This window comes from Saccoglossus kowalevskii, chromosome 1, assembly GCF_978046115.1.
Source record: "Saccoglossus kowalevskii chromosome 1, keSacKowa6.1, whole genome shotgun sequence".
In the NCBI taxonomy this organism is placed as follows: domain Eukaryota; kingdom Metazoa; phylum Hemichordata; class Enteropneusta; family Harrimaniidae; genus Saccoglossus; species Saccoglossus kowalevskii.
Genome location: NC_140641.1, coordinates 10,410,454 through 10,425,664, shown reverse-complemented (window position 1 = coordinate 10,425,664; position 15,211 = coordinate 10,410,454). Strand labels below are relative to the sequence as shown.

General features: G+C 33.7%; 1 protein-coding gene across 1 annotated transcript; it reads left to right on the top strand.

Annotated features, from left to right (window-relative positions):
- The first annotated feature begins 1,962 nt into the window (after positions 1–1,962).
- Positions 1,963–12,205, top strand: LOC100372970 (TNF receptor-associated factor 6-like). Its single transcript, XM_006815985.3, has 7 exons — positions 1,963–2,238; positions 2,823–3,062; positions 6,057–6,108; positions 6,311–6,409; positions 7,387–7,548; positions 7,671–7,820; positions 8,070–12,205. Exons 2-7 carry the CDS (start codon positions 2,905–2,907, stop codon positions 9,114–9,116), a joined length of 1,668 nt encoding a protein of 555 aa, XP_006816048.1. The 5' UTR covers positions 1,963–2,238; positions 2,823–2,904; the 3' UTR covers positions 9,117–12,205.
- The last annotated feature ends 3,006 nt before the right edge of the window (positions 12,206–15,211 follow it).

The following is a 15,211-nucleotide window of genomic DNA, read 5'->3' as shown; positions in this document are numbered from 1 at the left end:
GCTGGCACTACATTCGAACATTTAAAGCTGTCAAATGACCAAAATTTAAAAATTCTAGGTGTTGAGTTCAAAAGATAGTTTCATTGCCAGGAGTTTTTATTCGTAAAATCTTAGAAATTTATGCAAATTTCTGATTTCCCCCCTGTTTTATTCATTATTGTCGTCCGTGATAATGTTCTTTCATTTGTCAAATATTCTATTCTATTCTATTCTATTCTATTCTATTCTATTCTATTATATTCTATTCTATTCTATTAACAGCTATGCATTTTGGGGGTATTTCCCTGCTTAATAATGTCCTATATACATTTGATGATTCGTAATTTGGGTGAAGTGAGGACATCTCACCGCCATATTCTCTTCTGAAAGATCGGCATTGCCACATAAATTTAACTTCAAAATCAAATCATTCTCTTCGATTTGTTGCAGACGTTCGGTCCAAGCCTTTCACGCAATACGCATTGAAATACCATAAAAACTCAAATCATCAAATGATTTATAAATATATAGCAAAATAAAATTAGCTAAGATAAATTTTATTACAGCTGTATAATAATAAAATATATTTCTATTTGAGCGGAAAATGTAATAGAGAAATAAATCAAATTATTGTCGATAACAATAAGATATCTGGTTGAAAATGACAACAACAGGTCACTGGATGTTTTGTCTCTAATTGAACTGAAGAATACATTTGCATGTAGTGTTGTAATGTGTCATCTTCGTCAGCCAAGGACCATTATTTATTCGGCCGAAACCGTGCGATTCGGACGATGGTAATGTGTAGAATAACACTATTTGATAATGCACCCTCTAGCGCTGCGCAGTCACACTATAAGAACTGGCAACATTTGGGCCCAAAATTTCCGTTCGTACTCTTTAGGAGGAAACCCGTCATCATACTGGAATTTGTACTTCTACGTGACTCACCTGAAACTAATGAAAGTACGCTTTATGATTTCAACGGAAAAGCTTACACTGTAAATTTTGAATTATTCACGGGGTTTTAATTTTGCTATTTTCATTGATGAGTAAGATCCGCTAAAAATTAAATTCATATGAACATGTAAAATAACACAATAACTCATTGTTTTTCTGGGGAATTAGTAAAATTAAAACCCAGTAAATATGTTCAAAATACTGAAATAGTGAATTTAAAAATTCCAATAATCGTTTCCCGGAGTCGACTTACTCAGTAGTATAAAACACAGCACAGTCTGTCCTCTAGGTACGCGGCTGGATCGCATGTGCACTTGCAATTATTGCCAGAACATTAGGCATTTTAAATATCGCCTTGCCGGAATTCAGTGACAAATAAAGTTTAAAGTTTCTAATACGTGTACTATTTTATTTAGTTTTGAAATACACTTAAAGTTATAAAACAGATAGATATTATAGATTTAATAAATGAGTTATGAAATAGTAAATACGAAGAAGGGGAAAATGAGATAACACTTACCAGCTGTTGAATTCACTTTCCCCTATATATTTTACTTTTTTTAATTTATCATGGATTTTACAATGAATTTCATGGAGCAATTAATTTTTTATATAAAATATTTATATATTTCACAAACTATATTCTAGATGACGAACGAATACACAAACATACACCGTGGCAGTTGTTGCTATTCATCTATTCATGCCATTATGAAATTCACAGTACCGTATTTTGCAATCCAATTATGACCTATGGTATCCAAAACATTCATACATTTATGAAAAGAAATCATTTCAATAAATTTATAGTATCTCACTTTCCTGACAATTACTGACATTCTCAGTAGTAGTTTAAAACGGATGATAGTTGCGCAACTCCCGGGCGCAACTAAAAAGATTTTTTTCTTAGGTTTTAGTTTGAGCGTATAAGCGACTGCAAATGCTTTTAATATTAACAGCTGCTAGTGTCTGATAGCTTTCCGGTGTTCGGGGAATAACGGGGGGAATTCCCAAAGCATGTAATGACCCGGAAAGCGGACACGAACGCATTCGTTACGTAAGTCGAGTCAATTGTGTCGATTTAGAACTTGCAAGAAATATATTGATGAACTGGTGCATTTGAGAAAACTTGCCATATATGTGTCTCGCTTCACTCCCTGAAGTTGAAGTGGCGTCACATTGTTCGGGCTGGTTGTAAAATTCAGATAGTCATTGTTGACGTTGTCTACTTCCTTGTTTAAAACATGGATACTTCTCATTGACTATGTCAGCGTTCTGGTGTGTCCAGTTTCGTCACTGGTGAGTATTAATACGCAACATCTACATGTCTCTCATTATAGTTTCACCGCAAGAAATTATTTAAAATTGTCTTCGGTTATTCAGAGTTCTAAGCATAGTTTCTTGAAGTATGATAGTTCCGCATCCACGACTGTGTGTGGGTCGGGGGTTATCACAACTAATGTCGACCCCCTTCTTGTCATGTACGCAAGACTATCTACACATAATGTACCCCACATGGTGTACTTTAGTTGTTTATCACTCAGTAACTTGCACTATTAATAATAGTTTTATGGCTTCAAGTAAAAGGAAGTCGCAAATCATCAAATATTAAATGCGGTATTAATGTAATCTATAAGGTTGTCAGTGTAGCAGCAGATGGTATTAACTAAAACTTCAATTACATGTATATAGCTCAATAATTATTAATATTTTTTTTTTTGATATTAGAATAACAAAACCACTAATTTCGCCAGAAAGGTTATTGACATATTCATGGGTCACATTAAATCCGGCTTGGTGCCTGGGAATGCTATATTCCTGATGCGGCAGGTGTTCATGCTTCATGACTATCTGTTTAATATCTGATTGATTATATATTTCAGGAATGATATTGCGTACTTTCATGTAGACGCAAGGAGAATAATTCCTACTTGACCTGAATTTGTTAACTGCTTACATGGTGTCATGGAAGAAGCCGATGAAAGTGTTGGTTATGATATGGAATTTGTTCCACCATTGGAGTCCAAGTATGAATGCCCGATTTGTTTGATGGCATTGCGTGAACCAACTCAAACACAGTGTGGACATCGTTTCTGTCGCAGTTGCATCTGTCAGTCAATGAGGTAAGCCTTTTCCGAACACGTGCATGCAGATTATGCCATTATACTTGGCTGAAAGAATAACAGGAATTACCTCTCCCATCCACCAGAGGACAGTACTAGTAATTGTTTATGTTGGCTGCAGCTGAGTAGCTGTCTTTGTTCAAAGTCCACTTCGGCTGACATATTTATTGTAATGATACAAGGAGCTAATAACACATTCATGTTTAAGAAGTTGGTTGTAACCTTATTAGCTCAGTGCTCACCCCAGAAAAAAGATCACATACTAATTTGCATAACAAAATAATATGTTAATAACTTTTTGTATTCATTGTTGTGCTAAATTGGCTTTATTGTTTATCAAAAATTAAAGATTACTCTGTAATGTCCTGGGAAGAAGCCTACATAGCTGTCATTAGTCGCTTTCTAGCTCCGCTGGCGACTTTGTCGAGCGAGGCTATCATATGAATGATTGTCTTTTTACTCTTTCGACTTCTTCTTGAAAACTACAAGCCTGATTGTTTTGATACTAGGTGTATATTTACCTTGGAAAGACCTCACTTAGATTTATTCATTTCATTTCAGTGATTCATTTCTCTAATTTTGGTGAATATTTTTGTCATATTTGGTAAAAAGTTATATTTTTGACTTTTTAAAAACCGCTTTGATATTATACATATAGGTACTACAGCTGGAACTCTCAAATTTGTTCATTTCATGATGATATTTTTAATTCTCTAATTTTGATGAATATTTTTGTCTTTTAGTAAAAGTGATATTTTCGACTTCTTGTTGAAAACTGATGGCTTGATGGCTCTTATATTATACATATAGGTACTTCATGTCAGCCGATCTCAGATTGCATTGCTAACAGCAGAGCTATCTCAGCTGAGAGGTTGCTTGTTAGTCCCCGTTCGGACGCAGTCCAAAAACGGGGACTTATGTTTTGACCTCCGTGCGTGCTGTGCGTGCGTTTGTGCGTGCGTCCGGACCTGTATCTTAGAAATGCCTGGACCAATCACAATCAAACTTGACACATACATCATACATGATACTATACATATGCACATCAATTTGTTTCACGATCTGATTCAAGATGGCCGAATGGCGGCCATTTTTGTGCTAAAAATCATCAAAGTCAAGCATTTCTCGGCTGTTTACAGATGGGTATTGTTCAAACTTGGTATATACATTAGACATTATAGGACCTTGAGGCACATCATTTTGTTTTACGATCTGATTCAAGATGGCGGAATGGCGGCCATTTTTGTGCTAAAAAATCCTAAAAATCAAGCATTTCTCGGCTGTTTACAGATGGATTTTGTTCAAACTGGGTATATACATTAGATGTTATGGGACCTTGATGCAAATAATTTTATTTTTCAGATTGGATTCAAAATGGCTGTCTGGCAGCCATTTTGTTTTAATGAATGGGCTTCTAGACCCATATCTCTGACTTGCTTTCACTTATTATGTTCAAATTTTAAATATTCATTATACATCATGTCATAGATAAACAGATATATTGGTTTGTCGATCCTATTCAAAATGGCCGGATGGTGGTCATTATTGTGCTAAAAAGTAATCAAATATCAAGCATTTCTGGCATTTATGGATGGATTTCGTTCAAACTTGGTACATACATTAGACATTACAGGTTCCTGATGCATGTCATTTTATTTTTCAGATTGGATTCAAAATGGCTAACTGGCGGCCATTTTGTTTTAATGATTGGGCTTCTAGAGCCATATCTCTTAAATGCTTTGACTGATTATATTCAAATTTTAAATATTCGTTGTACATCATGTTATATATATACATGTATTCAAAATGGCTGATTTTGAATGCTGTTCCAGAGCAATATCTCTCAATATGGACAAGTACTTGTTTGACGATCAGATACAAATGTCAATCATTTTAATGTTAAAAAAATCATATTCCTGACATGGTTATATTCCAGCTATAATTACTATAAACAAAACTATATATCTTAAATTTGATAACTAACGGGGACTGTGCCATGCATGGCTTGTTTTTTTTTTTGTATTTATCACTTTTATTGTTTTATTTTCTCTCTCTCTACATAACAATTTCTTCTTGAAATGTACAATTACAGATTCTTGTCTCTATGTTTGTCATCATGGGTGTTTCTTTTCTTTTGAACTTTTTCTATTAGAGTATTCCAACAAGTGCATTTTCGTTCAAAATTCAAACAACTTAGTGTTCACAGCAAGTCTCAGGAGTATTGGGGCAGCCAATTTGCAAACTCGCTAGCGAATTGGCTAACTGCTTTGGTTTTGACTAAACGGTTGGCTTTCGAATCTCGCTAAATGTTATCTACATATTTTCTCGATTTTTTGTTGTGGGATCTGGTTTTGTTTTTTCTCTTCTCTTGGCAATGTACAATTCTGTTTTTTGCTTAAAAACATGAAAATCTGGTTTGATTTTTTTAACACCAAAATATATAAATATGTAATTTTCCCAGCAGTACAAAAAAAATTTGTGAGACATGAGAGTGGTTCATCTTCTAATATAATCTGTCAGTCCTAAATTCTGTGCATTAAATCTATTTTCCATATCACAGCATAAAAAGACTTTCCAAAAACAGGTGCCTCATAATTTTTATTCGCTTACTTTTCTAAAATGTTTGTGTAAAAAAATACACTTTAGTTGCCTACTTTCTTGATTGAGCCTTCTGATAAATATTCTTGTTTTTTACTTTTCTATTGTTTTTTTTGTTCTGTCTTTGCTCCATTTCTACTATTGTTTATTCAAACAGAGTATCTGAAAATAGGTAAAAAACACAACTTACAGGTCTTACTAGTACCTTATCATTAAAAACAGCCTTGACTTATCTCAAGCCTGACATATAATTTATTACAGTCCAGTGAGTCCACAGTGGTACAAGTGACCATGAGAAACTGAAGGCCAAACTGATAATGTGTTCCTTAAAAGAGGCCAAAATCCTGCCTGCCTCATTGCTGTTTTGTAATTTTTGTATCTGCTTTCTGGTTTCAGAGAAACAGGTTCGAAATGTCCAATAGATAACACACCACTGTCTTTCAGTTCGGTAAGTAGTTATTACATGTTATTTGAACCACCTGCAGTATCCCACGCCAAATTCATACATGCAACTACTTACTGCTGGCACTGTGAATGTTTTCTACAGACTTGCGATGTATACTTCACTTTTTAATTAATATTAATTAACTAATAATAATATTAACTGTACTTGTTAGTTGGTGCGTAATCTTGATATTTTTTTGTTGTAGCTGTTTCCTGATAATTTTGCAAAGCGAGAGATACTAGGTTTGAGGGTGAAATGTCCCAATCCTGGCTGCACGTTTGTGTTTGAACTGAGAAATTTAGAGGTAAATTAATGTGCACTATTTTCGTTGACTATATAATTACAACCTAAAATGATGTCTTTAAGAATTTTATTAATTATTTTTTTAGCTCCGCTGTCGACAAAGTTGACACAGCGGAGCTGTTCATATTACTGATTGTCCGCGTGATATATTGTCGGCATCTGCGTCAACTTTACAATTTCAACTTCTTCTTCAAAACCACAGGTCAGAATGTTTTCAAATTTGATATGCAAGTACCTTGGATAGTTCTTTCTCAGATTTGTTCATTTCATGTCAAATTCTCTAATTTTGGTGAATATTTTTGTCATTTTTGGTAAAAAGTGATATTTTTGACTTCTTGTTAAAAACCTCAAGTCCGATTGCTTTGATATCACATATATAAGTACTACATGTGCACCTCTCTGAGATTTGTTCATTTCGTGATGATATCTTTAATTCTCTAATTTTGGTGAATATTTTTGTCATTTTTGGTAAAAAGTGATATTTTCAACTTCTTGTTAAAAACCTCAAGTTTGATTGCTTTGATATCACATGTATAGGTACTACATGTGGACCTCTCTCAGATTTGTTCATTTCGTGATGATATCTTTAATTCTCTAATTTTGATGAATATTTTTGTCATTTTTGATAAAAAGTGATATTTTCGACTTCTTGTTAAAAACCACAAGTCCGATTACTTTGATATTACATATATAGTTACAACATGTGGACCTCTCTCAGATTTGTTTATTTCATGATAATATCTTTAATTCTCTAATTTTGGTGAATATTTTTGTCATTTTTGGTAAAAAGTGATATTTTCAACTTCTTGTTAGAAACAGCAAGTCCGATTGCTTTGGTACTATACATATTGTTCATTTTCTAATGATACCGGTATCTTCTGTTCTTTAATTGAAATGTGCATTGCTAACAGCGAAGCTATCTCAGCCGAGAGGCTGCTTGTTATTAATTGAAAGTTGTTTGTAAATGTTTTTTTTTAGGAACACAATCTGAAATGTGATTTTTATCAAGAACAGTGTGGCTTGAACTGTGGTCTTCTGATCCATCGAAAATCCATGGAAATTCATCAGAAAAATGAATGTGCTAAAAGGCTGGTGTCATGTGAATATTGCTTTATAAGGATAGCATTTGACGAACAAGAGGTGGGTAGTAGAATCACATGACCTGTCTGCTAGTCCTTGGCAGTTTTGTAAGATGGTGTTTTCATAATTTTTTATAGTGATGTTTATCAAACCAATTTTCTATTGTCTTTTGTCATGAACAGAATCACTTGAAAGAATGTCTCAAATTTCCAGTAGTGTGTCAATATTGCCAGATGCAGTTAACAAGAGAGGAATTAGCAGGTCACATCGAGAAAGACTGTTTTGAAGTTATCGTTTCTTGCTCCTATGCCAATATGGGCTGTAAAGAAAAGGTAGGATTTTAAGTTCAACTGCAGGTTACCAAATTACCAAAGAATACATAAAAAAAATACATGTACTTAAAAGTATGCATAAATCTTTGACCATGAAATCAGTGTAAATTATTAAAAAAATATTTAAAAATACTATAGTTAAAAATACCATTTTCAATATTATCTGAGAAATAATCAATTTGATCGAAATTCAGATATTATTTATGATTATTTTTAGGTATGTATGTTAAATATTGCTTTACTTCACAGATGACAAGACGAGATATGCTGATGCATGAAAAAAACTCTTTGGTGATCCATTTACAGTATGTTGCATCTACCCTGAATGAAATGAGGATAAAGTCAAAACGACAATTAGAGAAACCAGAAACAGAAACTTTTTACCATTCTTGGCACACCGATGGTTGTAAAACTGATAATGAAGAAGGAGTTACCTATTCTACATCATTCAGTGATCCCCCTAGTTTTACCAATAAAGAGCCATCAGGTGCATATGCCTTGGAACACAGTGCTTTTGACTTTGCAATACCAGATAGGGAACCGATGAGGAAGTTTTTACCTAAAACATTTAATAGTAATAGGTCTAGGCAGTTTTCACCAGCCACAAGTCATAGATCAGCACGTCACCATGACGATATTCAATCACAGTATTCTACCCAGACCATGTCACATATGGACTTATCAATACTGGCTGAGAGAATGAGATATCAAGAGGGTCACATCGCAACTCAAGAACAAAAAATTTTGGAATTACAGGCTAAACTTGAAAGCCGAGACAAAGAAGTGAAGGAACTGACACAAAAAATAAGTCGTTGGGAAGCAATTGTTATGAGCAATGGTATTTATTACTGGAAGTTTGAGAATTACACAGAGCTGCAAACCATCACAAGAAGTGGTGAAACCAGCGTTGTGCATAGCCCTGGATTTTATACTGGTTACTATGGCTACAAGCTATGTTTACGTGTGAATCTAAATGGAATCGATTCAGCCCACAGTTCTCATGTTTCATTGTTTGTACACTTTATGCAGGGGGAGTGGGACGATTTCTTGGATTGGCCATTCTCTGGTAAAATTACACTGACTATTTTGGACCAGAACGAGGATACAAGGGTTCGTAATCACATCAGTGAAACCCTGATTGCAAAACCGGCATTGGCCGCATTTCATAGACCGAAAACCAACCGCAACCACAAAGGATTTGGGTACATGGAATTTGCTCCCTTGAGAACGATTCACGCTGGACACTACATTAAAGAAAACTGTCTTCTTATCAAGGCGGTTGTACATTCAAATTGATTACTCCGCTGTTCACACATTTGTGCTCATGTGATTGTGTTAATAAAGATTAACAAACTGTGACACTGTTATGTCAACAGACAGAGATAAAAAAAAAAAAAATCTCATATGGATATGAATTGCCAATTCTGTCAAAGGAATGAATTTGTATTTAAATCTTGAATACAAGGTTGAAAATGTTGATAGCAGTGGTCGTCATCACCATCAAAATGGACATGTAGCCTATATATAAAGAACATGGACTGAACAGTTTTATGAGCTCTGAATATCAGCTATTGTGTGCGATTATTTTGTGTCAACCTTGGTGTAAAACAAATGCAAAATTTGTTGACTAATTAAATTAGTAAAGAATGCTACAGTGAATATCAAGATCATTGAAATGATTGAACCAAGCATGTTTACTACACATCAAATCTAAGGACGCTGTCATGACCAGTCAGAATGTGGTTATGCTGCATTTCTGGAAATGATTCCTTGTTTATATGTTACATGTTGGTGACACATATTTCGTTAAAAGAGGTACTCTTATACCATTGTGTTGGGGTACTTGTCTTATATATAAAAACTGAGTTGTATATTTTAACTGTACATCATGTTGTCCCTAGTGTTAACATTTAACAGTAATGTATGTTTATGCCTGTGGTGTATATGAATGCATAGTTCTTATTAGTTTTGCACGATCATACAGGATAATACATTTGTATCCTACGACCGTGGACAGAATAGCGTGCCCATTGTATGTGTGCTGCATATCTGGAAATATGTGTAAAACACAAATCTGTCTTTGTGTTTTGTTATTTACCGCCATGATTTTGTTTTAGTAGCAGCAGTGAAAATTACGGTGTAAGGCTTCAGCCATGGACATAACAAACATCAGAATGCTCCATCAGTGCACATGCATATCAACCATTCCATAGTCCATATACAAAAAGATACTCACACTATCCTAGTTTGTATAGGGCAGATCTGTGAGATTGTTTTTGCATAATAATAGATATATTCACATGCACAGATGATATTAAATCATAATGCAACATTTTTTTTATACGATATAAAGCTCAATCAGGACTGTGACTGCCTTGAGAAACTTGTGTTTATGTTTTTGTGTTGGATGTTTGTTTTGTCTTCAGTATCCTCGAGATTTACATAGAAGAGATGTTCAGGGCTTGAATTTCAAAGACAATTGCCTTGATGCACAATGAATTTGCTGTGGTATCTTTTGATATATTTGAATGTGTTTCTGTTATTGCTTTGTAGTGTGTGTTATTTCCTGAAAGGAGAGGTTGCGGTTTGATCAAAATTGCTCAGACAATGAGGATCAAAATTGCACAGAGAGTGTTAAAATAATTTCTATTAAAAATTTAACAGACCAGTGTTTAAATCCCAAAGAATACTTTTATGTTGCGACATTTACTTTTGTGGTATATCTTATATAATACCATCTTTGTACTTTGATATGATTAGTCATGAGAAACATTTTTATTAGTATGTTGTATTCCATATGTGGAAGTAATGTGTATACTGCCAACAGGCATTCATTGACTGTGATTGGTTTAACAGTACCACATGTTATTTATTAGCCAATCAGTTTACATTATTTTAGCAGACTATTTTTTTCACTTTATAGACTGTATATTTGAAATTTTGTAGTCATTCAATGAACATCGGTGCTGACGCTGGATATAAAAAGCATTATAAATGTCATGGCTTCATCATCAAACAAACTATTTTGTTATTTTATGTCAGCTATATACAGAAAATAGACCTTGGATTGTTTAGTAGTTAACAGTTATGTTGATTTTGATTTGTCTTGCAGTCAAACTTGTACTAGTTTTATTTTTTTTCCACATTGGAATTATTTGTATTTTGTTGTATTTGAAAGTATGTAATTAATGATTCAACAACAAATGTATTCATTTATCAAACGTCATTTTTACAAGGTTTTTGGAAATAAGACACAAAGGTTCTATAACTCCTGATTATATACATATCCACGTACACAAATGCTATGATTAGAAATTATGTTTTAAATTAACAATATTTAATGTGGGTCTTTCCCCTTCATTAAACACCTTGAGTCTTTAAATATATCACCATCAATGTTTATTGGCCATGATAATCCCAAATGTTACACCTTGATATTAAAGTATTTCCATCTAATAATTTATTTCTATTTACATTTATTTCAAATCAGTATGACTTTAGGTAGAATGCTACTCGTATGTTTTTTAAATGTGAATTTTTGTGTTATAATCATGTATTGATTTTCTTCAAACTGAGTACAGTGATCGCATATTTTTAATTAATTTTTTTGTTCATCCTTTTAATATGATATATCAAGTATGTAAAAACAAAGAAAATGACAATAGTTTTTACTTTTGTGTAGCATTCTACCTTAGATGTCATTGTCATCACATGGTCTGATGTGAGTCCTGTTCACTGTGCGTGTAAAACACATTTTTTGTTCACATGAAATGCAAGAGTGTGTGCTGCTCAGTGAGCAATTCATGATAAACCCCATAACTTTCCTATTGAGTATTTTATTTAATATCATGTGTATGTGTGAACTCTTTGAATGCCTAAGTCAACATTCACACACAACATTAGGACCTGCATACTTTTTATATTTTTTTTTCAAATTTGATTCATAGACAATGATGAATAATATTCAAAATTAACAAAACATAGGAAACTGTAAAAATGTGTGAAAAGTTGCACCAAAACTACAAATTTGATGGGTTCAACTTAGCATGTAGATATTTGCTAATTGTGTTTATTAATAATACACAAATCATAAAGTTATAATGCAATATCAGCCTATACAATCCCAAAACAAATTTTTTAAGAAGAAAAAATCTGCATCAGAAGATATTTGATGTACTTTTTTTGTAAATGCATTATTAAACATATTGATAGTTTGTTCCAGTTTGACACCTCAAGTGACTGATAGTTTGTTTGCCTCTCTAAGTCACTGTTAATTTGTCATCAGCGTTTAGTAGTTTGTTTAGTAGTTTGCCCTAAGATTTTTGTTACATGGTGTGTTCTTTCCTTGCCCACAATGTTGATAAAAGGTTTGATATAGTGGGGAACATTGTCTCATGGCGTTGTTATTGTCATTAATAATTGTTCAAGTGTGTGATAACTTGATTAATTTTAATCCCAACAATATCAAACTTAGTTATTTTATTCATCAGTATACTACCTTTCCTAAGTTAAATTTTTGCATGTCTTGTGTGAAAATAACATAAAATATCGAGAAAATCATATTTGACTGTGTGCTTCACTTGTCACAGACTTGATATGCATTACTGTCTTCGGGGGGGGGGGGGTTCAAGCTCACTAATGGCAATACTATTAGTCTCAACCTCAATTTTCTTAACATTTGGTATCTAATATATATTGCAAACGTATCAATAAAATACAGTTTGAACAATAGTTAACAGAAAACAAATTGTATTCACTATAATTTTGCCCATGGAATAGGCAATCGTTGTTTTGACAAAACATTTCTACATTAAGTTTAGATTTGGAAAATCAAAATTCAATGACATTTTTTCTCTACTTTAGAACATAACTTTAAAAGTGCTTTCATAATACTACCAACACCCTTCAAGGACATCAAACTTGGCATCAACTGGACTGTACAGGAATATACCAGTATCCACGTTGTAATGAACTTTCTATACAAAGTACATCACTCAATGAAAATGCATTATGTAATTACTTGATGTAAAAGTAAACACCTGAATATAGTAAAATAGGCTAAGGTCAACAAATTTACAATTTATTTACATATTAATGATTTTCATCTCGATCATATTCAAATACTAATTTTTGAAACTGATCATCCTAGATATGTCTGTTTTTGGGGGTAGTTATTAAAACATTTTTTTTGAGTTTCGTCATGATATAATGGAGGAAAAATCATAGAGGTGACAAGGTCTATCACACTTACAGGGAAAGGCAACCAGAGTTTAACTATGTTTTCTGTGAACTTGTGGTACATACATGTATATACATGTACAATCTAGATTAGAATAGGATAAATTTAGAATTTCAGTTTTTATTTTTTGAGGAGGAGTAAATAGTTACAAGAGGTAATAAAAAAAACGCATTGTTCATTGTATGTTGTCATTCTTGTAAAGAAAATCGTGTCTGATGTTATCTTGTGAATAACATTTTTATATTATTGGCAAGGTATATGTCACACTTGTACAACCTGGACATAATTACAGTTTAAATGATTTCCTACAGAGATCCTATAAAAGCAATTTTTGGGTTGATCTGTCCTTGCGTTCCTTTCTTTGTCTCAGTGTTCCCAGAGCATTTGAATTTTGGAAACTTCATCAGAAATGCTCATCTTAGTTGAAATTTTCATGGAAACTTGTCCTGCATTTTAGTACAATCTATCATATGATCAACTTAGCCTATACTATTACAGTTCCCATCAAACACCATTGTAAAGTTCGTGATTTTAGGATGCGAGCCTGTGACCTTCACACCAGCTGCAGCTGGAAATCCTAGTAATAGTATGAATTGTGCCTGGAATACCACTGTAGTGTCTGCCCAAGATTATTATGCAAGAGAATTGCCATCAGAATAAATGTTCGAAGTATTTACCCCACAACCTATATACATGTACTTGACTTAATTTTTTGGCGAATGTACATTGTCTTGAGTTTATTTTCAATCCGGCACCACAAAACTAGGCTCAAGTGTTCATCAAATGATCGTGAATATACTAGAATATCATCAAGATATATCAGTAATATCTTCCAATTTAACTGTTGTAGTACATCCATCATAAGATGTTGAAATGAGGCGAATCCCCCTTTAAGCTTAACACCATGGTATTGAACTCGAGGTGAACATTATGTCATGAGAAATCTGTTTGGCATGATCAGAATTCTTAATGGGCAGTACTTGCCAATACTGTTTTGTTATATCTAGTGATGTAAACATGTTCACCCCACAAAGAGCCAATGAACTGTCAGCAATTCTTGGAAGTGAGTGGGAAATCTGTTTGGTATGATCAGAATTCTTAATGGGCAGTACTTGCCAATACTGTTTTGTTATATCTAGTGTTGTAAACATGTTCACCCCACAAAGAGCCAATGAACTGATAGCAATTCTTGGAAGTGAGTGGGAAAGAGTTGCCCATTTTAACTTCATTGAGACATCTGAAATCAACGCAGAACGGTGTTGTCTTATCAGATTGTTTAATTAAAACCATTAGCTATCATATGGCCCGGACTGATTATTTCATTTCCAAGGCTTTTTGCACAAGCAGATTCACTGCTGGAAATCAATAATGATGTACATGATGGACCATCTACGACAGCGCCCTCTAAAGTTGGTTTGATCCCCTGACTGTTTTGATGTGCGCTGGATATATGACCAACTCGTCCACGTGAATAACAAGATCGGCCCTTTGACAGTTATTCTAGATAGTAGCTTTTATAGAAACCAGTTGTCCTAATGCCAGGTCTTCTAATCTTTTCCTCACAATATCAGCACCAAACATAGTTTGGGGGTTCGGGAGGTTCAGTCGAACCCCCTAAATTTTGGAAGTGAATACAATTATGATCGTAGATTAGAACATATTAAAACAAACAGATAATTATCATCGTCTAAATCACTTGACTCGGTGAGGTAACTGTCAGACTCAGCCGAAATTACATAGTAATGAGCATTTTGGTGGCAACAAGCTTTAAATGTCATTTGTGAAGTTACGCCGTCTCAGCTCAACAGCAGCCAATCAAAAAAGATTGGGCAAGCTTTTATTCGGCGATTCCGCGATGGTGTAATGAAGATCGCGTTGAAGCAGCTGATTAATTATATATTATAACGGGTAAGCATATTTATACAACATTTAAACAATAATGTAATGGTAGTCACTCTCTGAAGTATGTGATGGCTCAGTTAGTAAAGTATGGGATCGAACGTTATAGATCGGTCCCGTAATTTTTCAAGCACGGCACTATACTGTACTTTCACAGTTTGGTTCATTAGTTTTGTATTCTTCAAGTTAATGATTTATTCATCGATATTCATTTGATCGTGTTGTGGATACGTTCGCAAAGTTACATCCAATA

Excerpts from the sequence above, each read along its gene's own strand:
- LOC100372970 (XM_006815985.3), top strand. The coding sequence starts at position 2,905 with ATGGAAGAAGCCGATGAAAGTGTTGGTTATGATATGGAATTTGTTCCA. Across the intron at positions 3,063-6,056 it reads TGCATCTGTCAGTCAATGAG|AGAAACAGGTTCGAAATGTC; the intron begins GTAAGCCTTTTC and ends TTCTGGTTTCAG. Across the intron at positions 6,410-7,386 it reads TTGAACTGAGAAATTTAGAG|GAACACAATCTGAAATGTGA; the intron begins GTAAATTAATGT and ends GTTTTTTTTTAG.